The 24,622-nt window shown below is 48.0% G+C and overlaps 1 protein-coding gene across 1 annotated transcript in view; it reads left to right on the forward strand.

The window, feature by feature from the left end:
- Positions 1-24,622, forward strand: part of LOC146855870 (uncharacterized) — a 149,390-nt gene that overhangs the window by 34,221 nt on the left and 90,547 nt on the right. Inside the window, exon 3 of the mRNA XM_085650671.1 lies at positions 9,431-9,475. Within this exon, the coding sequence (XP_085506797.1) occupies positions 9,431-9,475 (45 nt within the window). The remainder of the gene's footprint in view (positions 1-9,430; positions 9,476-24,622) is intronic.

Below are 24,622 nucleotides of genomic sequence, written 5' to 3' on the forward strand. Positions count from 1 at the left end.
CCGGATTTTGTGGGAAATACTGCACACATAATGTTTTCCCCTGAGAGAAAATATCTCAGAAAGTGGAAACACATGGGAAAAGTAAAAACCCATCCTTCATGTTAGCCTGTCAGGACACATGAATTCATGAGCAAAGTTGTACTAAAGGTAAGTGCAAATGCTTGTGCTACATGCTCAGAGCAAACAATAGCACAAAGGATCTTTCAGGTGCAAAAGGAATCTTTGCAAGTCAAGAGCCTAATAGTGTAATGTTAAGTGTCACCACGCTCCTCATAATTAAGGTTCCCGGTTTTCCATTTAAACAGATTTTTACATATAAATACAAATGGAAAACTATGTTTAATTTGTCTGTATTTATTAATTAGAAATAGGACAATACTGACAGATTGTGCAGCGCATCCCTGCTCCAGCCCATGTTTACATCGCCACACCGCTCTTCCTGACTATACCATTACTGCTCATAAGACAAGCTGCTCGTATTGCACCTCAACAGGTGTCACATGTTAAGGAGGTAGGGGATGATAGAAGAAGTGTGAGTTCTTGACGTTTAAAGCAGCACTGTGTCCAACCTAGAATGCCTAATAGCTGAGCATGAGGTGTTAATATGTCCATTAACAGTCCGGCTCACTGTTAGAAAGCTGCAGGTCCCATCTATTGGGACCTGCTGGGGTCAGCGTTAATAAGGTAGACAGTGAATGTCAATAAGTGGCAACAAGGCAGAGGCCTGCTAGCAGGTAGCGATGAGCTCAGCGGCAGATTCCAGGCAGTCAGAAATTAAAAAACAAGGATTGGTAAATGCATTAGGTTTCGCCTATGTGATTAATAATAAGCTGGTTTTTGTTGTAAGTTGTAGCTTGCTGAGTAGTTGTACAACATAAGTTGCAGAAACCCTGTTAAAGTGTTATGACTTTTTTATGTACAAAATGACAATATGTGCTGTTACTAGTGATATAGTGCGGGTAAGTAATAGTAACATTTTGAAAAATGAAATGAAAGAGGAAAGTAATATAATTAATTGATGTGGTAGCAATATTATGTGTTTAGAGGAGTTCTGCCACTGCACCTGCTGCACTACTCAAATCATGCCCCTAGTGCCTGCAATATAACTGAATTTGTGACTGCCTGTTTAGTAGTAAAATATAGCAATATTTGGTGTTTAGGGGAGTTATGACAACTTTAAGGCCCAGTGCCACTGCATCTGATGCACCATTCAAATCATGACCCTGTTGTCTGCAAGGTAACTGCACTCATGACTGTCTGCTTAGTAGTAAAATAAAGCAACTAAATAAAGTTGTTTAATGGGATGCCTAGAGCTATTGGCCTTAGTGCCACTGCACCTGCTCTATCATTCAAATCAAGTCCCTGTTAACTGCAAGGTAACTGCAATTGTGCCTGGCTGTTTAGTAGTCAAATATAGCAATATTATGTGTTTAGAGGAGTTCTCTTGGGCCTGGCTGATGACGGCTGATTAGCCGGTCCCAGGATGCTTGTTTCCGATCCAGGGAAGACATAGCTTGGCAGTTCGAGCTGGACTGTTCCCAATGAGGCACAGGGTCAGACTGATTTGCATATGGCCATGTCTGAACTGGGGTGACGGAGTGAGCTAAAGAATGATGATGGATTAAACCCCGATCAGTTGACTGGGGGTGAGTGCTTGCAATGTTCAACACTCCGTCCATCATCCCCTTTGGTTTTGCCCCGGTGCTACTGCACCTGCTGCACCATTCAAATCATGACCCTGCTGTCTGCAAGCTAACTGCACTTGTGGTTACCTGTTTAGTAGTAATATATAGCATAGCTCTTGTATAATTATTTTATTTTTAGCATGCAATGTGTATTACATTTAGAATTTGATCATATTGACCAAATAGATTAAGTTGATAAAATCCATCTGATAATGCCTACAACGTGCAAAGAAAGGTACTGAATAGGAAATGTCACAAACCTTCTAAGGCTAAAGGACTGCTTTATACAACTAAGTAATGCAAAGCAAGCATTCCAGCATACTGTTAGAGTCTGTCTGCCTTTTCCATGGGAAGAGAGCTTATATTGACAGGGAATTGGGCTTAGACAGTGTGAACAGGTTTAGTAGAAGCATTTTTAATGTGTGCAGCCAGGGGAAGTTAACAAAAAAAAAGTTCAACACAAAAGCACAAGAATTAGTTTTAATCTCGCACTAGGGTGAATTAAAACTAGGTGCTCAATGGCGCTCGCAAATTTAATTCTCGCTGTTAAGCATACACCTCTGCTCACTTGTGGTGCTCTAGGGGTGGGGAATCACCCTGAATCCTCCAATACTCAACCCTAGGGTGAAAGTCAAATTAAATCACAATCCTATACACATGCATCAATTTACATTACATTACATTACGCTTCCGGTTTTGATGTAGATATCGTTAAATCAAAAAGGGAACAGAAGAGCTGGTTATTTAAAGAGGTCCTACTCCTGTGCTCCTCCAAGTACTAATGTAAATCACAGTAAGGAGTCCATTCCTCTTTGGGGCAGATGCACTCATGGTTGCTAACTGACTATTGTTCAAGTCGCTGGGAGATCTGAATTTAAGATCGTAATGCCCTCACACACCTGTTAGGGTGTCATGCTTCATCATAGGGCGCACCTCGTCAGACCGGCGCTGCAATGTCTGACGGGCCTGGTGGCTTTTTTGGCGGAGTTCTTCTGATCTGAGGACGCCGTATGTGGTGAGCGTCCACGTCGGAAAGATGCGCAGGTGAGACGGCATTGCCCGTGCCTCCGCTTCGGTGGTCCATCCAGTGGTCGGGTCCCTCCCCTTCATCTATGAAGTAATATCCCTCCCCCTTCGAGGTGGAGAAGCACCTCTTGTACCCTAAATGGGATCAGGCATACTTCACTCGGACATCCCCACCTTACGGGGTGTCCCCCCCGGTCCATATTTTCTGTGGATCTTATTGTTTTTTGTTTATTTTGGTCCTGATGAAGTGTCGCTCGACTTTTGGGCTCCTATGGCACGAAACATGTTGACCACGCACACATAAAGCTACCCTGGTACCTTAGGACCTTCTGGTAGCTCCACTGTTTTTACTTAGTCCTGGTCCCATTTTTGAATTAAAACGTTCATGGGTCCGGTGCCTATTCTAAAGTCACCGAGTCACTTTGTACACACTAGTGGTCACCTCTTTTTACCTCACATAAGGTAGAATAGGCACCGGACCCAAGAACATTTTAAGTCAACATGTTTCGTGTCATAGGAGCCCAAAAGTCGAGCGACACTTCATCAGGACCATGCAACTATCACTAATGAGATGCAGAGTAGACGTTCACGATCAAAAAGCCACGACAACATCACTTCACGATATTCTCAACGACCAGCCAGATCTGCGATAAGATCACAAAACTGGCGATAAGGCGCGTTAGCAGCAGGAAACTAATACCTGCTCAGACCTGGTGCAAAGTTGTACCACAGCCTGCACCACAAAAGGGAGCCCAGCCCAGAGCCACACCTGAAGAACAACAGATGCCATGGAGCCACTGATCATGTGGCTCGGACATCCGAGAGGGCCACAACACCCACCGCCAACACCCCCAGGACCACAATCCCCCCGACCCCCGTCCCCCAGACAAACACAGAGGCAGCGCAGACAAAGACAGCTGACCACCAGGAAACGCACTAGCCTCACAGACCCAACACCTGACAATGTCATTGCCCACTACAGGCTCTAAAGGAAAACCATCCTACGCATCCTGACCATCATCGCCCAACAGGCCGACGGCACCAACACAGCAGACAACCAACATCCCACCCCACACCAAGCTACTGGCTGTGCTGTACCTGTTGGCCACTGATACCCCCAACCAACACCCTCCAGAGTCAGAGGAGTCTTACAGCCAGCCACATCCAAGTAACTCACACCTGTCCTGGATGCCATTATCAGCGAGGTACCCCAGTACCTATACGTGCACCACAATGCGCTGGATCCGCTGGAGACCAAGCAAGGACCATACGCCATAGCTGGATGCATGCACGTGTTGGGGGTAATCCACAGCACACATGTCCTACTTGTGCCCCTTGCCGACACAGCACACATTCACCGCAACAGAAAGCACACGTCTCACATCAATGTGCAGGCAACATCTGAACACCCTGGAATCTCCACCAACGTCGTCGCAAAATACTCAGCCAGTGTGCATGATTCCCTCATCCTCCGACAGTCCATCATCAACCATCGCTTGCAGGATTGCACCAATGAGAATGCACTGCCCGTTGTCAAGTACCAAATGAACACCCCACACACCTCAACTCCACAACCATGCAACTCACAACTCTGGCAATGCACACGTCACAAAATCACATACAACATTCAAAACAACATGCGCACCCACCAGACATGATAGAACTACTTACAATGTTAACCTGGGAAAGCCGTGAACATGAGCAATCAACGGCATGGCACTTCAGCCACACAATAGCCAAATGTGGGTAGAGGTGGCAACCAGGCATGTGTGAAGGAGGCAGGAGAACAAGGATTGGGAAAGTCCACAATCCCAAGAGTGGTGGCGATAGGCTGGACAGACCTCCGTATGCAGAACACACCCATATCGATGGTGACATACACGGCTGGTGTATAGAGTGTAGTGGACGCAACCATGTCACTCCAGCCAGTGGGGGAGTATGCAGAAATGTTGCCTGTTACGTCCACCCTGTAAGCGTGAGCGGAGTGGGATGACCCGGCATACGCCAGCCCAGCGTAGGGGTGTGAATAAAAAGCACATAGCCCTGGGTGTGGTCCTCTTCCGGAACGCCCAACGTCCCTGCCAGGGAGGCACCTCTAACTCCGTCACGAGGCCAACGCCGTTCTCGTGAGCTGAGTTGTCTGTGATCCTGTGCGCCTGCGGTACCCTGGCCTGCTGGACCCCTAACCCATCAGACTCGCTCCTGCACAGCCAGGCCACACTGCCCACCTGCCGACACCGACGTGTGTCAAAGAGGGCCCACCACGTATGGGTGCAAGCCCGAGGCCCGCGACCATGGCAGCCTCCTCAGACCATCACAGCCTCCACGACACAGGCCCGCTTTACTCCTTTCTCATTGACGTACTCTACTGCTGCATCCGGCCTACACTACGGACAAGGAGGTCACACATTTGGAACTGAGTCTTGATTACATCATGGCAGGGAACATCATTCAAGGCAGAGTTTATGTCACTATACTCCCTTCGATGTGGTGCTACCAAGTCTGTGCATAGCATTACAACCACACATGTCTGTGGGCCTATGCGGACAACTGCCCTCGGCCTATGCTGCGCACGAGTAAGTCACAAAATTGGAACTGGACATCGATTATTCATAGACAGAATACATGTCATTGCACGCAAGGTGAGGCATAAGAGGATGATGCGCTGCAGTCCGGAGGGAATAGGATCATCGTTACAGAGGTGATCGAACACTACCAACAACTGCCCTGGTGTCACTAACTCTGTGCATCGCGAGCCAACGACACATGGTTGTGGGCCCATGCTGAGCCATGGCTCTGGACTGCAGGACAAGTAGGTCATACATGTGGAACTGAGATATGATTTATTTATGGCACATTCTATGCCATTATACACACATCATCGCAGACTGCATCCCCTTTCAGCACTGGTACCACTGACTCTGTGCCCCATGATCCATGTACACTCCCTGTTTGAACTTTGGTGGCATGTGAGTCTATGGCCTGGGTGTTGTCATCATCATCATGGAGCCGATACTGATTTGCTGTCAAGTAGGTATCTGTAGCATTCATCTACTACATATTGCCTGTGTCTGCTTGGTTCTGCCCTCTGCATCAGGACCTGGAAGAACACCTTCCACTGTCCCTTGTAAGACTCCACGTCATTCACCTTGGACATCAACGAGGATCCCGCTCATCTCTTGTGTCCCTATCACACTCCACCGTAAGTCACCGCCCCGTGGTGGTGTGCCTGTGCCGGCCGCACTGCATCCGGGGTCACTAACTCTGTGCACCACAACTCATGGACCTGTTCTGATTGTGTACTGTGCTGTGGACAGCGCACGCAACAATGTTACCTCATGCAGTGGGGAAGACCTGGGACTATGATGAGGAAGATGTGTCAAGTGTGCGGGCGGGAGAAGGCACAGACAATGGGAGGCCAGGAGGCAACAACCCCAAGGCAGGAATGCAGACTGAATGTGAAAATCAAGCTGCACATCCAGATCTTTTACTGGGTATTGCACTGTGGACTGCGGACCCAACTGTCACCTCAGGCAGTGCGGGAGACCTGGGATGTTAATGAAGTTGATGCAGGTGTAACACACCCCACTGTATCTGCATCAGGACTAACCCGAAGGGACACAATCGTAGCAATTTCTTCACATGAGAGCGCTCATCTCTAGTGCCCCTACCTCAGTGCACTGCAACTCACTGAACCTCCTGACTGGATATTGGGTGACCTCTGTCCTTGCTCCAGCTCCCTCCATGTTGCTCTGCAGTTGACTCGGTTATGCTTGTGTTTTCTGTTTCCATTGCACTGGTGTCCACTGTTCAAGTTGTTGCCAGCACCAAGCACTCCGTGCGGGCTGGCTTATACTCACCCCACACACATCCAGCACAGGCGAACCTGTACATGTGGCCCTGCCAATAAAGGGGACCAGGCGCACGTGCCCATAGCCAGTTCAACATGATATATGCGTGTGTCCCTGTGGTCTTGTTGTATGCATGGGGGCCCTGGGCCATATGACATTACATTGTGCTGTGTACAGCAGACGCAGACATGTCACCGCAGGCAGCGGGTTAGAACTTGGACATGTAGCTTTGTCGTCACCCACTCAATTTGTAAGGGGAGTGGACTGTGCCGTCGTACGCACGTGGGTGTGTGACTGATATATGCTTGCCCCTGGGCGTGGTTCTGAACTGGGAATGTGCATCTGCATGTGTCTCTATGGCAGTGTGGGCCTCCTTTGTGGGGTGTAGGTGGTCCCTGAAGGATATTGGACACCCACGTATGTGTTTTCTAGTTGGCCTTCCATGGGTTCAGACCACACCCGCACCTGTGGTGCCACCTCCTTTTGGCGTGTGACACCTAGCATTGGGGTGCCATGTGTGGGTCGGTGAAGTGTTGTGAGGCAGCCGTGCTTGCAGGTGCTCCATGCTGTGTGGTCTGTTGCAGGGGCTGGGTTCTCCTCTTAGTAGCTTGTCTGCCCTGGTGGTGGGTTGTATGGGATGTCCAGGGGCTTTTGTAGGGTGTCGGTGTCGAAGATGTGGTGTTCGTCTCCAGCGCCACTTATGGGTTGTCTGGTCTGACCTGCTGGAGGTGTTGTTTGTCCCTCTGTAATGTGAAGGGGAGATGCATGTTGACATTGTGTTGACATTTATGTTGGCGCATTGTTCTTGTAGACATGCAGACTGTGCTTGCAATTTGCTTTGGGACAGTGGACATTTGGACTACATGACTGATGTGAGGTTGTACCCGTACATATGCATCTCACAGTTCCCTTCTCTGTCCATTGTGATTGGCCTGTTTCTGCTCATGGTCAGGCCCAGTTGTGTCCCCTGTTCTGCAGTGTCAGTGTTGCACTTTGTGCCACATTGTCATGGGATGTGCTGTGATTGCTATGTGTGTGTGCTGCAGTGTGCCACGGGGATTGGGGACAAGTCCCTGTGTCATTGTGGTTGTGCAGCGTGCTACACCTCGTTGTGCATCTGTGCCATTGTGCCCATCTCCCCCGTCCCCCCAGTTCCTGTTGGATCCTCACCCTGTTGTTGTTGTGTCAGGTCCTCTCAAGCTGTGTCCATACTCCTACCTCCTTGCACCGTCTCCACACTGATGACTGGCCTCCGTTCCCTCCAGCTCCTCCTGGGGTGCAGGACTCCCACCTCCTGTTGCCGTTGCTGCCTTCATGTTGGCAGCGGCTTTGGGCCTGGTTTAGGTTTTCAGGTCATGCCAGCGCCTCTTGGCCTCATCCATTGTCCTCCTCATACACCGGCTGCATTCCAGGTAGTCTGATTGTGTGACAGTTGCTGGTATGTGTTCTGTCAATTCCGTGATGCTGGTCTTGTTTTCCTGCGGACTGCACCCCGTCTTCTTCTCCCTCTTCTCCTTGGCCTTACCTGGCCACGTTGTTCCTTACTGGTGGTCTGTGGGACTTGTCGGGTTTGCGTTGGCCGTGTGCTGGGTCAGGGTGCATCCATGTTGCTACGCACTTTGGATTCTTTCTGGTGTGTAGTTTTTGTAGCTTTTATAGTGCATTTTCCCGCCAGATGCGTGCAATTGGCCTCATCGCAGTATTGTTTGTGTTAGCGTTTCGCATTTTTGCGGCGTGGTGTTGTTTTTAACGCGGTCAGTTGACGCGTTATCTGGTGACTATTACATGGTACCGCCATGTTGTGAATTCCTGGTTAACACAAAGTTGGATTCCTACGATCGACTGTGATTTTGGAGACTGTGTTAAGTAACTTTTGCGATGGTTATCACACGTTCTTGTGAATATACCCCTAGATGTGCATGAAGCATTCCACTGCCCCATGTTTGTAAATCTCAGATTTAATCGGGGAGAGTAACTGTGCTGTCATCATCCATCTAATCACAAGAAAACTCCACTGAATGTGTGGAGGAGGGAACAAGAGGCGTGGGGTTCTAGGAGCTAGCAGCCTCCAATACTAAATGTTTACCACAAAAGAGCTGCTCCTAGTGTGATAACCCAAACGAGTTACAAGAACGTCGTGAGTGTGGGCATCTCACAAAAAGTTACGGACTGGTCTCACACACCACCTGGTGTCATGCTTCATCATTGACCAGTCCTCGCCCTCCAAAACCTTCGTTTGATGGAGGGCGGGCATACACTTGACGACAAGGATGCACTTCTAAGTGACTAAGTGGGGGCCCGTGAATATGTGAGTGGGGTTAAAAATCATTATAGTAGTCAGGAGTGTTTTTTTAATGTGAGTGAAAACTATATGATATTAAAATATATGTAACGGTGATTGGGGTAATTAGTGTCCCCTAACCGTCTAGTGAATGGTCGACATGTTTCTGCCAAAGCGGCCCAATTGGGTCCATGGCATTCATCAGGACCTAGAGATGAGAAAGGGGCTCCGTTCTTACCAAATGTTGGTAAGATGTTACCACTGTGTGAGTGTGGCGTAGGTCACACTTCACTGTTTTAAACTGCTTCCAATGGTGAAGCCCTAATTAAATGGACAACTTATCCCATGGGGGAAGGGGCGGAGGGAATCCACAGTTTTGTCTCCTTGTAACAAGAGATGGATGTGTCCCGAATCCTGTATGTCCGCTCCCGGTCCTCCCAAATGTAGCAGCAGGTGTCATTCTTTAGACGTTTTGTAACTTAAATTACTGACTATTTTGCAGAACAGTTATTTTATGTCAGGTGCAAGCTCTTTAATGACAATAATTGTATCTACATTTGTTAATTTTAAACGTTGTGTTTTTCCAGGTGATGAAGAACCAAAACAACATACGTCATTGCTCCATCTACTGAGTAAGTAAGAAGCCCTCCATAACCCACCCCACCATGAAGCACAGACATAATTATAGCTTTAAAAATCACTGTCTCAGTGATGAACACAAAAAGACCACCGTTCACCAAAGTGTCCCCCCACTCTTTGAAAATGACTAGGACCCGATGAAACAAAGGGTTTTACCCTTTAAGCAGCAATGGCCACCACAAGTAAAGGGTAATGGGCGGGAGGGGTCTCGTGGGAGGTGTCAAATGGGGGATGCGATATTTAAAAAAAATACAAAATGTACCTTTTGCTGCCATGGCCGGCCGCCTCCAGCATCGTGTTTGCCACCTCTCCTCTCCTGGGTCCCAACAGCCCCTAGGACAGAGACTCCTATCCAATCCCCATGCTGCAGAGTAGCCTGGGGATTGGTCTGAGCAGGCAGGGAAGACGCCCTGCTCAGAAGAGTGAGTCTGTGGGGTTTCTCCAGCCTGTGTGCATGTGTATTTTGGTCGGCCTGAGACGGCTGCCCAAAACACATATACGCAATTAGGGAGTGGAGTGTACCTAGCACTTCTCCTCCCTCTTCCCATGCCTAAGCCCTGCCCCTCCCAACACCACTACCATAGTCAGCAAATGTGAAATAAAACGATGCAAGAGCATCATTTTATTTTACATTTGCTGGCTCTGAGCCAGACAGTGGGGCAACGCTCCTCTGCCATTGCAGACGAGCCACCACTGCCTTTAAGTGAACTAAAGTTGAGTGTTCAAAAGGACTCACTGTGCTTTACAAGACTGAAATTCTGTGCAAAAGGCTACAAATCCATTGAAAATATTTCTAAAAAGACAGGTGCAAGAGAAATGGTCCTAGGGTGGCCTGTCAAGTTTCCACTTTTCAATAATACATTTAATAACCCACTCAGTCCCTGTTTCATGGATACTATCGAATTTCTGTTCTAGTCTCCCACTAAATGTCCGACTTCAGACTACCAAAACCCAACATCTGTGAAATCATTTTCCAATTGCACATACTACAAAATCCTAAACTAGTTCTCAAACCTTAGAAGAGACAATCCAATTCCAGAATATGAGTTACCACATGTGCTTTTACCACACATGCAATATAATGCTCTGACTTCTACACCTTTACAAAAATGCATTGCATTACATCATGGAGCTTTACCATTGATTTGCATGGTAGTTACTATATACAACATAGAATATTTTATAAATGTATACCTGATTAAATGTAGTTGTGTATGTATACACAAACATATATAAGTATATATATACATATATATATATATACTTATATATGTTTGTGTATACATACACAACTACATTTAATCAGGTATACATATATAGGACTTGAGTCAAAGATGGAGGGATCTGAGGAAGGCTGTTGCTGAAACGCGTCATGCCCGAAACTTTTATTATGAATCATTCTGAAGCCCCACTGTGTCCCCTGATCTTGTTCTTATGGGAAGAGATTTTCTGGTGATTTATAGCGTGTTTGGCCAGTGACACGCACAGGGGACCCTTTCACAAAGTGGTCGCGATGTTTTTTTCTCTGAATTTCTAAGGTTTTTTAAATGCTAATTCCTAACTATAACGTGCCTGGAACCTATGGTTTTTTAAGTGAATTTCAAAGGTTTTTTAAATGCTAATTTCTAACTTTAACGTAACTGAAACCTATGGTTTTTTAATTGAATTTCAAAGCTTTTTTAAATGCTAGTTTCTAACTATGCCTACATTGGTAGGACATGTGAAGAAAGAAGAAAAAACAAACAGAAAGAAGATAAAGAAATGCAGAAAGAAGCAACAGAAGTCCTCAAAGACGAAGAAAAGTGCAGGAAGAAGGAAGACGTGCAGAAAGAACAAACAGAGGAGTAGAAAGAGTCTTTGTTGCAAAATCATCCTGTACCCTCAACTTTTTCAGATGGGTACTGGTGGTAACTGACTCTGGCTAACCAGTCCTAGAGCCAGTGCTATGCTAAAAGACACTTAGAATACAGTTACACCTACATACACTAGGGAACACTATGCGTTGGGGTACCCCTGTTATTAGCATGACCTCCTCCGTAAGCCCCTAGTATATAATAAGGCAGGGGGATTAAAACTACCACTTAAAATGCGCTACAGGGCGCGTTTGCACACTGGTGAAGGGAGGGGGGTGAGCTGACGTGTGCAAACACGCCCTGTGGCGGTTTTAATTTGGGGGTTAAAGTCCCCTTGAATCCTGAGTGTCCCTTGCGTACAACTAGCCCATCAGGTATCTCTAGTTAGCACCACAGAGCTGCGTTGCAGAGAAAATGGGCACAGTCTGGACCACCTCTCTGCAACGCAGCACAGTGGCGCTTACTGGAAGCCCCTGGTGGGCTAGTTGGCCCCCAGGGTCCCTCAGGATTGAAGGGTAATTATTTCCCCGAACTTAAAACGTGCCATAGGGCCTGTTTGCACACGTCACCTCAGGCCCCGTCCCCTCCCTTCACCACTGTGTAAACACGCCCTGTGGCCATTTTAAGTTGGGAGATTAAGTCCCCTTGAATCCTGAGGGTCCCTAGGGTCCAACTAGCCCACTAGGTACCTCCAGTAAGCGCCACCTAGCTGCGTTGCAGAGAGGTGTAAAAAGGGGCACGGCCTAGACCACCTCTCTGCAACGCAGCACAGTGGTGCTTACTGGAAGCACATTGTAGGTAGTTGGCCCCCCGAAGCCCTCAGGATTGAAGGGGAATTATTTTCCCAACTTAAAACGCGCTACAGGGTGTGTTTGCACATGTCACCTCAGGCCCGTCCTCTCCCTTCGCCACTGTGTAAATATGCCCTGTGGCCATTCTAAGTTAAGAGATTAAGTCCCCTTGAATCCTGAGGGTCCCTAGGGTCAAAGTAGCCCACTAGGTACCTCCAGTAAGCGCCACAGAGCTGCATTGCAGAGAGGTGTAAAAAGCGGCGTAGCCTCTGAACACCTCTCTGCAACGCAGCTCCCTGGTGCATACTGGAGGTACCTGGTGGGCTAGTTGGCCCCCAGGGACCATCAAGATTGAAGAGGAATTAATTCCTCAACTTAGAACGCACCACAGGGCACCTTTGCACAATGCTGAAGGAAGGGGGCGGGGCCTGAGGTGACATGTCTGCAAACACACCCTGTGGCGCGTTTTAAGTTGGAAAATTAATTCCTCCTCAATCCCGAGGGTCCCTAGGGGCCAACTAGCCCACCAGGTACCTCCAGTATGTGCCAGAGAGCTGCGTTGCAGAGAGGTGTTTAGAGGCCACACCCCTTTTTACAACACTCTGCAACGCAGCTCCGTGGTGCTTACTGGAGGTACCTGGTGGGCTAGTTGGCCCCTAGGACACCTCTGGATTAAAGAGGAATTAATTACCCAACTTAAAACACGCCACAGGGCGTGTTTGCACACATATCACCTAAGGCCCTGCCCCCTACCTTCACCACTGTACAAACGCGCCCTGTGGCGTGTTTTAACTTGGGGGATTAAGTCCCCTTGAATCCTGAGGTCTCCTGGTGGCCAACTAGCCCACCAGGTACCTCCAGTATGCGCCAGGTAGCTGCGTTGAAGAGAGGTGTTCAGAGGCCACGCCCCTTTTTACAACACTCTGCAACGCAGCTCCGTGGCGCTTAGTGGAAGTACCTGGTGGGCTAGGTGGCCCCCAGGGGACCTCTGGATTGAAGAGGAATGAATTCCCCAACTTAAAACGTGCCACAGGGCGTGTTTGCACACATATCACCTCAGGCCGCGCCCCCTACCTTCACCACTGTGCAAATGAGCCCCGTGGCATGTTTTAAGCTGGGGGATTAAGCCCCTTGAATCCTGAGGTCCCCTGGTGGCCAACTAGCCCACCAGGTACCTCCAGTAAGCGCCATGGAGCTGCGTTGCAGAGAGGTGTAAAAAGGGGCGTGGCCTCATTACACCTTTCTGCAATGCAGCCCCCTGGTGCACACTGGAGGTTCCTGGTGGGCTAGTTGGCCCCCAGGGACCCCCAGTATTCAAGGGGAATTAGTTCCCCCTCTGCAAACGCACCAGGTGGAGCGTTTGCAGAGTGGTGCAAGGAGGGGGCGTGGCCTCCGGCCTGATCCCGTATTTTTTATTTTTTTAGGAGGGGGGCTGTGAAGCCCCCCTTCTTTTTCTAATTTATTGGCCCTGGGGACCCCATCCCCCAGGGCCTGCCCCAATATATATATTTTTTTTAAATCGGGAAGAGGGCAGCGTGGCCCCCCTCCTGAGGCCATAATTTGCCCCGGGGACCCCATCCCCTGGGGCATGGCCCTTTTTTAAAAAATGTTTGATTTTGGAAGGGGGCTGGCCACTTAAGGCCCCGGGGACCCCATCCCCCGGGGCCGGCCATTGATGTATTTTTTTTGTTTTTGAAATAATGGGGAGGGGGGCCGTGTGGCCCCCCTCCCGGGCCCCCATCCCCCGGGGCCTGGCCACCTCATTGGGGACCGTGGGGGGTCTCCAATCCCCCCACGGTCCCAGCTGGCTCCCTGCCTCCTGCGGGAGCCGGCTTTGCTTTTCCACATGGTGCGCAGCTAACTTGCTGCTCCCCATGTGGAAAAGCAATCTGCTTTGCTTCATTGAAGTGAGAGCAGGTTTCCCTGCTCTTGCTTCAATGAAGCAAAGCAGTTTGCAGTGGCAGGGTGGGAGCCGCGAGGCTCCTGCCCTGCCATTGCAAACAGCAGTGTCCTCGGGGTGGGCACCCCGGTACACTGCAGGAGCCGGCCCTGGGGGGTGGCGGTCCCCAGGGCCTGTACAAGGCTCCAGGAGGGGGGCCACGCGGCCCCCTCCCACATTTTAAAGTTGCCCTGGGGGGTGGTGGTCCCCGGGGCTTGGGCGGCCTGAAAGCCCCACACCCATTTTAAAGTTGCTCCAGGGGTGGCGGTCCCTGGGGCTGGGGGTGGCCTGAGAGCCCCCCCACCTATTTTAAAGTTGCCCCGGGGTGGCTGTCCCCGGGGCTGGGGGGACCTGAGAGCCCCCCCACCCATTTTAAACAAGCCCCAGGGGGTGGTGGTCCCCAGGGCTGCGGGGGTCTGTGAGCCACCCGCCTATTTTATGTTAGTGCCCCGGGGGGTGGCAGCCCCCGGGGCAGTGTGGGGGGGATTGGGCCCCCCCACACCTATTTTTTCAATATGCCCCCGGGATTTGGGCCCGGGGGCAAATTAGCATATGTAGCAAATATGCTAAAAAAAATTCTATCGGCAGGATGCGCGCATCCAGCGTGCATCCTCCCGTTTAAAAATAAAATAAAAATGTTTGGGTCTTGGGGTCCTTCTGGGACCCCTGAGCAGGCCTAGGGGGTCAGGGTGTTTCTACCCTGCCCCCTTTTCACGTTTTGTGCCTTTTCTTTGGGTTTCTTGTGAGGCACAAGATGGCTGCCAACCCTTCTGAGTCACAGTGTTGGCAGCCAATTAAAATTCAACTCAGTTTCGGGGTGATTCGGTACGCGGGGGCCGAGAAAAAAGGGGGGTCCCAAAACGTGTTTTCTCCATGTTATTTCCCATAGGACCTTTAGCCGCAGCTACAGCCCGAACTGCTGAAACGGAATTACACCAAATTTGGCAAAAAGGTAGCCCTTGGTTCAGAAAGAGATCTTTTCTTAAAATGGTTTAAATACGTTGAGTAGTTCCTGAGAAGTTCAAAAAATAGAGGTCGGAAAATCAATTTCCCATAGGAAACTTTATACACGGTTACAGCCGAAACTTCTGAACGGAATTACACCAAATTTGGCAAAAATGGAGCTCTTGGTTCGGAAAGAGACCTTTTTTTAAATGGTGTAAATCCGTTCAGTAGTTGCTGAGAAAATCAAAAAATAAAAGTTTCGATATTTAGAGGCGTGGTGGATCCGTGTACCCTCCCGACCACAAGCTTTATTCTAATTGGCTGTCAACACTCCAAACCAGGAAGTGTTGGCAGCCATCTTGTGCCTCCGTAACCAAGGCACAAGAAAACAAAAAAAGAAACACGAAAAACAAGAAAAGGGGGCAGGGTAGAAACCCCCTAACCCCCTAGGCCTGCTCAGGGGGTCCCACAAGGACCCAAAGGCCCAGAAAAGCATTTAAAAAATAAAGAAATCAGAGAGATTCACGCACCCAGCGCGAATTTCGGCTGAAAATAAAAAGAAAACAAAGCACGGGCTCCCGCGCTTCATTAGTATTTAGCCCCCAGGTGGGCCAAGTCCCGGGGACATGTGAAAATGTAATAGCGGAGGCCTAGGGAGGCCCCCGCAGCCCCGGGGACTGCCACCTCGGGACTTTCCATAAATATTTGTGGGGGGCTCATGGCCCCCCCTCAGCCCCGGGAACCGCCACCCCCGGGGCTTTCATTAATAATTTTGCGGGGGCACACGGCCCCCCCGCTGCTCCGAGGACCGCCACCCCCAGGGCTTTTATTTTTTTAATAACATCTGTGTGGGGGGGCTCAAGCCCCCACACATGCCCCGGGGACCGCCACCTCCCCGGGGCACTAATATTCAAATTCGGGGGTCCGTAACGGACCACTGAGCCCCGGGGACCACCAACTCCCCGGGGCTTTGCAATTGTTCGGAGGGTAGCCGCGCGGCCCCCCTCCTGGAGCCCTTCATGGCCCTGGGGACCGCCAGCCCCCCGGCTCCTGCAGTGTCCCAGGGTGCCCACCCCCAGGACAATGCTGTTTGCAATGACAGGCTCCTGCCCTGTCATTGCAAACTGCTTTGCTTCATTGAAGTGACAGCAGGGAAACCTGCTCTTGCTTCAATAAAGCATGTCAGCAGCTCCCCTTGTGGAAAAGCAATGCCGGCTCCTGCAGGAGGCGGGTAGCCGACGGGACAGTGGGGGAATTGGGGTCCCCCCACGGTCCCCAATGGATTGGGCCGGCCCTGGGGGATGGGGTCCCCGGGGCCAGAATTGGGCCGGGAGGGGGGGCCGCGCAGCCCCCCTCCGCTACAATTTTTTTTTTTAAAGGCAGGCCGGCCCTAGGGGATGGGGTCCCCGGGGCCATAATTGGCCTGAGGAGGGGTGCCACACGGCCCCCCTCCAAAAAATAAAAAAAAGCAATGGCCAGGCCCCGGGGGATGGGGTCTCAGGGGCCAGAAGTGGCCCGGGAGGGGGGCCACGTGGCACCCCTCCCAAAGAAGAAATTAAAAAAAACATTTTTAAATAAAGGCCGGCCCCGGGTGATGGGGTTCCCGGGGCCCATATAGGCCTCAGGAGGGGTGCCCCTCATAATAAAAAAGAAAATTGGCCATGCCCCAGGGGATGGGCTCCCCGGGGCCGGAATTGGCCACGTGGCCCCCTTCCCGTTAATATATATATATTTTTTTTAAAAAGGGGGTCAGGCCCTGGGGTCCCCAGGGCCATAAAAAGTAAAAAGAAGGGGGGCCACACAGTCCCCCTTCCAAAAAAATTTTACAAAACACACATGATGGTGCCGGAGGCCCCGCCCCCTCCCAGCAACATGTTGACCAAGAACACATAAAGCTACCCTGGTACCTTAGGACCTCCTGGTAGCTCCACTGTTTTTACTTAGTCCTGGTCCCATTTTTTAATTAAAACGTTCTTGGGTCCGGTGCCTATTCTAAAGTCATCTAGTCACTTTGCACACACTATTGGTCACTTCTTTTTACCTCACATACACCCACCACATACAGCATCATCAGATCAGAAGAACTCCGCCAAAGAAGCCACCAGGCCCGTTAGACATTGCAGCACCAGTCTGACGAGGAGCGCCCTATGATGAAGCATGACACCCTAACAGGTGTGTGAGGGCATTACGATCTGAAATTCAGATCTCCCAGCAACTTGAACACTAGTCAGTTAGCAACCTTGAGTGCATCTGCCCCAAAGAGGAACGGACTCCTTACTGTGATTTACATTGATGTAGATATCCACATGGTCGCGGGAAGAACTCCCTTACAAGAATATAGCCTCATTGAAAGCAGCAATCTGACACACAGACAGACTAATTAATAATTTGACCAGCCGGGCGGAAGTAGAACCGGTGGAGAGGAGATAAGGAACCAAATCTCGACAGCCCTGAAGAAGTTGCGGTGTTAACGACAAAACACGTGTTGGCTGGGCGTAAAAAATTAAAAGACAAAGAAAAGAAACAAACCCGAATCTACTCATCGTCTTGTTTTGTGCAATTACTGCCATATGATTGAAATGTAAATTGATGCGTGTGTATTGGATTGTGATTCAAATGTGCATGAACACAGTAATTCGTCTACGGGAACTGATAAGAGCCCCCTTTTAATATATATTAAATACAAGAAATGTCACAGTCACAGCGCACGTGCTGTGCAGGAGAAACCTAATGAATATACCAGCAGTGTTGAAACATTATAGTGTTTAAAAAAAACATGAAATTCTTTCTTTTTTTTTTAACTGTTTGATTGTGAAATGCCAGCTGCTTCTGTGCAATTAGCTTTTGCCAGAGAGATCTGTGGATCGCAATCTCTTTCCTTTTTTGCTGTTGCCAATGTAAAAGTAATTTCCCATTTGCTTTCATGGCTTCTTCAGTCCTCTTCTGATCTTCCTCAATAAAGTTGCGCTTGCTCTTTGCATCACGAAGGGTTAGAACAGGATGTAGGTAACTGAGTGGAGAGATTTTGTAATGCAGTGCATGTTTGATGCCATTACAATAACAAATACTTCAAACTTTGCCAAAAGAGAGGCTGAATCCATCATGACCCCCTCTTAGAACGCGCTGCCTAATTTTACCTGCTTAACCTGCCCTGGATATCTGTACAATAAGTGCACACTTTTTCTTTAAAATAGAACTTTCTGTCTTTCAGTGTTTTCAATTTTGCTTGGTGATTTTTTAAGTCTGTGCAGACTTTAAAATCTCCCCATAGCCCCTCTCTCACATGTATTTCATTTGTTTCGTAGCGCCTCTCTTACCAGCGTAGAGTGTTGGAGCACTTCACATCACACATGCATACAGAGACAAGGAATCATACATGTGTAAATCAGTATATAGAAATGTTATATAAGACAAAGGGTGTAGGTGCAGGATTCACATGATATCCATACTGGTAGGCATTTTTTAAGAGTGCTTGGTCTGGGAAACATAAACTCAGGATTCAGAATGTAACACAGTGGATAGTGTTCACTTTACTAATAGCATTTTATTTCTACCCAAACAAACCTTTTGTAGCAAAATTGAGATAGTCAAAGACTGGCAAAAATCACAAATGAATGCATTGTGTTCACTTAATTTCATGTCTATATGGGTATATCAAACAATCAATCAAAAGTAGCTTTATTCGATAACAAGTATCTTAAAAGCAATAACATAAAAAACAGACATCATAAGAGTACGAATTATCAGATAATACATGGTCTAAAAATATACAATCCATAAAAACAGCAATTCAAAATTTCCATAAAAAGATAACAGTGGGCAATTTCAGATAAAAGGTTTTTATAATCATAAGTTAGTTCAGTTTCAACTTGTTTTAAATTCATAGAGCAAATATATAAATGGAAATGCAATAGGAAATGCGCTATAAGCGCAATAGTTCATCTAGGTTGTGGCGCGTAGTATTTTAAGCCTTACTATCCTGGCACGGCCAAGATACTTGGCCACGCCACAGGCCAAGAAGGTCCATGCATCCGTTTTCAGTATACGCAAGGCAACCCTGTGTTCACGAGTGCCCAATGAACTACAAATAGCTTTTAACCATCTTGTTCTTGCCTTTTTATAAGCGGGGCAAGCAAACATAAAATGGGCCAAGGTTTCAGCTGGAGCCTTGCAGCACGGGCAATCCACTGTTGTCTGATGCGGGACACTCCATTTTACAGTTAATTCTCGTATCGGGAGTGTACCTATCCTAAACTGGATGTAAAGTGCCCTGTCACGTGGTGTCTGAAGAAAATCTAAATAGGGTTCTAAAAATATGTGCTGCTTATGTAAATAAAATTCATCTGTGAGTCTCCCTAGTCATGAGTTGCAATGCTCTTGTGCATCCACCCAAGCCCAGTAGCGCTTTTTTAGGTCGACCTTACTGGGTGGGATTTGATTTTCCCAAGAGTCCTTCAAGCCAAGCGCCAAAACCAATTTTTTAAGATTAGATAACCAACTAATCTTTTGATTGCCCTCCATAGCCATCACTTCTGTAAGCGCAGAGGCATAACTACCAAGCTCTGGAGTACGACGCAGGCGGGCCCAAAATAACAGGGGCCGCAGCCTAGCAATATCTTTGAAAGAGCGCCTACCCAGATCACTCACCAGGGGTTTTAGGGGTACGTTGCTGGGAAGCGTCACTAGATCTCTAAAAAATGTGTGTTCAGATCTGCTAATTCCATCGACATTGTCGAAACCCCATAATTCGGCACCATAGAGAGCTGAGCTAACAGCTTTAGCTGCATAAATCGTGAAGGCAGGAGCCACAGGTCTGCTCTGCGAGGAGCGATGTTCTTTAAGTAGTGTTCCTACCACACGTTTGTGGCTCAAGAGCATTTTGTCAATATGGTGCCTCCAATGCATTTTCTCAGCAAGCCGAATCCCCAGGTAATCAAACGTTAGGACTTGCTCTAAGCGTGTATCGTCTAGTATAAAATTAGCTTTATGTGGCTTGTAGGGATTAAACATCATAAGCTTAGTTTTGGTGGTGTTAACAACCAACCCCCTGGATTCACAGAACAGATGGAACCTATCTAAGAGCTTCTGGAGCCCAGTCGGAGTTTTAGACAGAAGGAGAGTATCGTCCGCAAAGAGCAGGGTAGGAACCTTGTCTACTGCCAGAGACGGAGCATCCAATGGAAATTCTTGTAAAAAGATGACCACCCCATTAATAAATAAAGAAAATAGGGTGGGCGCCATTACACAACCCTGGCGGACTCCTCTATTTACGGGGATCCTGTCTGTCTTCTGTGCCTGAGATCCCCAACTTACTTGGGCATAATTGTCCGCGTGAAGGCGAATGAGCAGATTCCGGATCATAGGATCAATCCCCATTTCGCCTAGTAGTTGCCACAGCCGATCGCGGGGCACTAGGTCAAAGGCAGTCTTCAGGTCAATAAAGGCCAAATAAAGACTGCCCTTGCCAATTAGTACGACCTTCCAATAGATTAGCAGCAGTCTAAATGCTTGGTCCACTGTACCTGTGCATGCCCTAAAACCCGCTTGATACTGGGAAAGAACATGCTTATCATCCACCCAATGGTGAATTCTCTGAAGCAACACCCTGCCAACTACTTTCTGCATAGAACCAATCAAGCTAATTGGATTGTAGTTGGCAGGGTCCTCCCTGGCACCTTTTTTAAAAATAGGTACCACCTCTGCACCTTTCCATGAGCCGGGTACTGCACTACCCTCTACAATCGAGTTGATTAAAACCTTAATATAAATTGCCCAATTAAGGGGATCTGCAAGGAAAAGGTCGCCCATGACGTCATCCGGGCCTGCGGCTTTAGCTGGAACAATTTTCTTAATGGCTGCCTCTATTTCCTTTGTATTAAAGGGAGCAATGACATCCTGAGTGGGGTAACTACTTATTTGACCAACAGACCCATCTTGGGGGGTTAAACTGGGCCCCGAGTAAAGTTTCCCAAAATGGTTAAACCAATCCTGAATTGCGATATGGTTAGGGATTAGATCAGGATCTTTATTGCCTAACCGCCTAACCGCGTCCCAAAAAAGATTGGGATCCCTGGCTACGCTTGCATCCTTTAAATTCTGCCAGTGTGTCTCATCCCATTCACGCTTAGCTTGAATAACAGCATTTTTATAATCCTTTCTAGTTTCCCTAACTGAGGGGCAATGTCTGTTTTTTATCGCTAAGATCAAGGCCTTTTTCTTCTATCTGCAATCCGCATTGAACCACGTCCGGCAGTTTTTGCAACATATGACTTGGTTGCCAGCGCGATTCTTTATAATAAAAAGAGACCCCAACTGAGTCATCATGCTTCCATGTAACTCTGGGATCCTAGACAGACTATCCTCTTCACTCTGGGCCTCACACAATTTAGATGTACTTTCGCTGAGTATACGCTTAATCTCAGCCATTCGAGACTCTTGAGCCACCACTCGTGGCCATTTGAGAAACCTACTGCAGTTTGAGGGGACCAAGTCTTTTGTCCTCATAAGAGGGCCTGTCCCCTGAATTATGGGACTAAAAGGAGCCCAGGGCGAATACATTGTCAGACTTAGTATATTATGATCACTATCGATAGAAGGAACCACTTCCATGTCTATTATAAATCTCCAAAATCTAACGTCTATTAATATATAATCGATTTGTGAGGGGCAAGACACCCTGTTATATGTATTAGCCCCGACGACGTCAGAAGGTGTTCTGCCGTTCACAGCCCTTAATCCTACTTCTAGGGTAAGAACACTAATCTGTATTGCTACCTGTGACCATTTCTTAATAGGGGGTATATTTAGCAATGGGATACCACACTTGGCGTTATCTTCATCAACCCCCAACAAATCTTCAGAACTTAAAGGCTCAAAGGTGCAATTAAAGTACCCAGCTATCATAACATGTGAATCTAAGTGGCGTTTCGATAATTCTTGTTCCAACGACATAACAATATCTGATGCTTTGCCCCCTGAAGTCCCCCTTATATAAACATTAAACAATTCAAGGGTTTTACCACCATTAGCACCCTTGAACGAAAGCCACATAATATCCGGGCTCGCACATTGCTGCACCTTTATTTCACAGTTCATGTCAATCTTGGTCCAGACAATGAGACCTCCAGAAGGCCGCCCCCTACCCGTATGTACAGCAGATGTAAAAAAAAACAGGTGTAGCCAGACTTATATAGTGGTACGAGGTTCCATGTTTCTTCTAATATACAGATATGGTGTTCCTCAATCAGAATATTCCAGTCGGGTAAGGACATTTTATTTTGGAGCCCAGCCACGTTCCATGAAAGAATCTTGAGCTGGGAAATAGAAAAACCATTTCCCAAAGAGGATGGTTGAACCGAAGGGGATGCAGTAGAAGATGGAACAGAAGTATCACAAATTGCTGCCAACCCGTGGTTCTTCGTACTACAAACCGGAAAACTACTGTTTCTATTAACTGTTACCCTAATTTGGGATTGTTCAGGGGCAGAACATAATTGAGTAGTAGTAGGGGGACTTAGGATATTGAAATTTGAAGGAAGTTCTAGAACCTGGCTTACATTTGAGTCCTGCCGTAGTCAGTCAACCGCCACAAGTGAGGACCCTCTACATTTGGGCAAAGATAACACATTGTCATGGGCCCTTGCTGCAGAAATTGTTTGGAAACGCCTGATCTGGATGGATGTAGAGTCTGGGGCACAGGTCCTATACTCTAGTGCCAAAAGATTTTCCGCCAGATCGGAATTAATCATGGGTATATCTAAACCTATCACAAAAGAGCGTGTGTGCAGTGACTATTTAAATAAATGTTAAAAAATAATAGCTGTAGCATCTTCTATTGCATGCAACAAAAATAAATGTGGATAAATACAGATAAAATGAAAAAAAAAGAAATATGGATAAATGCAGACAGAAATGGTAAAAAACATAAATGCCAGAAAACCGGGAGACCTACTCATAATCTATGCAATGAGGGGTGTAGTAGTGCAGGAGCAGTGTAAACAACTCCTGAATTCCCTGTAAAGGAAGATCTACTAAAGTAACCCAAAATTACATGGTCAGACTTTACATCAAATCCTAGAATCAAACGAAAACAGGTACAGATGGCAAGAGGAATTTCACATATTTCTATATGTAACATAAGCTGTGTACACAGCTTCCTCTTTCAAATGTATTTGTGAGCAAAGATTTGTACTGAAGGGTGTACCCCGAGTACAAAACTCATACAAGCCACCTCTCACTCACCTTTGCTGTCGTAGCGCAATGTAAAATTGATTTAAACCTTGCATAAACAGCATTTTAGCATGGCTGAAGACAGTATTGATAGACAACACTTGTAAATATGGTGCTGCACTCTTTCTCTCTCTTGCACAACTCAGTACTGTAGGAGGGATATTCACAAGGACTTATCGCCGAGTTAGCGGCATTTTATCGCAGCCAAAGTGGCAATAAATTTATCACCCTATTCACAAGCTGGTATAAACAGCCCATAGCACCAATTTACCTGCGATAGCAGCCTGAAAAAACATCACCACAGATGACACCTGCAACTATCGCTAATGAGATGCAGAGTAGACGTTCCCGAGCAAAAAGCCGCGACAACACCACTCCATGACATCCTCAACGACCAGCCAGATCTGCGATAAGATCACAAAACTGGCGATAAGGCGCGATAGCAGCAAGTACCTAACAACTGCTCAGACCTGGTGCAAAGTCGGACCACAGCCTGCACCACAAAAGGGAGCCCAGCCCAGAGCCACACATGAAGAACAACAGATGCCATGGAGCCACTGATCATGTGGCCCGGACACCCACGAGGGCCACAACACCCCCCGTCAACACCCCCAGGACTCCAACCCCCACCCTGACCCCCCCTGGACCATCACAGAGGCAGCGCAGACAAAGACAGCTGACCCCCAGGAAACGCACCAGCCTCACAGACCCAACACCTGACAATGTCATTGCCCACTACAGGCTCAAAAGAACAAACATCCTACGCATCCCGACCATCATCGCCCAACAGGCCGACAGCACCAACACAGCAGACAACCAACATCCCACCCCACACCAAGATACTGGCTGTGCTGTACCTGTTGGCCACTGGTAACCCCAACCAACACCCGCCAGAGTCGGAGGAGTCTCACAGCCAGCCACATCCAAGTTACTGACACCTGTCCTGGATGCCATCATCAGCCTGGTACCCCAGTACCTATACGTCCACCACAATGAGCAGGATCCGCTGGAGACCAAGCAAGGACCATACGCCATAGCTGGATGCACGCATGTGTTGGGGCAATCCACAACACACATGTCCTACTTGTGCCCCCTGCCGACACAGCACACATTCACCCCAACAGAAAGCACACGTCTCATATCAATGTTCAGGCAACATCCGAACACCCTGGAATCTCCACCAACGTCGTCGCAAAATACCCAGCCAGTGTCCATGATTCCCTAATCCTCCGACAGTCCATCATCAACCATCGCTTGCAGGATGGCACCAATGGGAATGCACTGCCCGTTGTCAAGTACCAACTGAACACCCCACACACCTCAACTCCACAGCCATGCAACTCACAACTCTGGCAATTCACACGTCACAAAATCCCATACAAC

This window comes from Triturus cristatus, chromosome 4_1 (assembly GCF_964204655.1).
Source record: "Triturus cristatus chromosome 4_1, aTriCri1.1, whole genome shotgun sequence".
In the NCBI taxonomy this organism is placed as follows: Eukaryota; Metazoa; Chordata; class Amphibia; order Caudata; family Salamandridae; genus Triturus; species Triturus cristatus.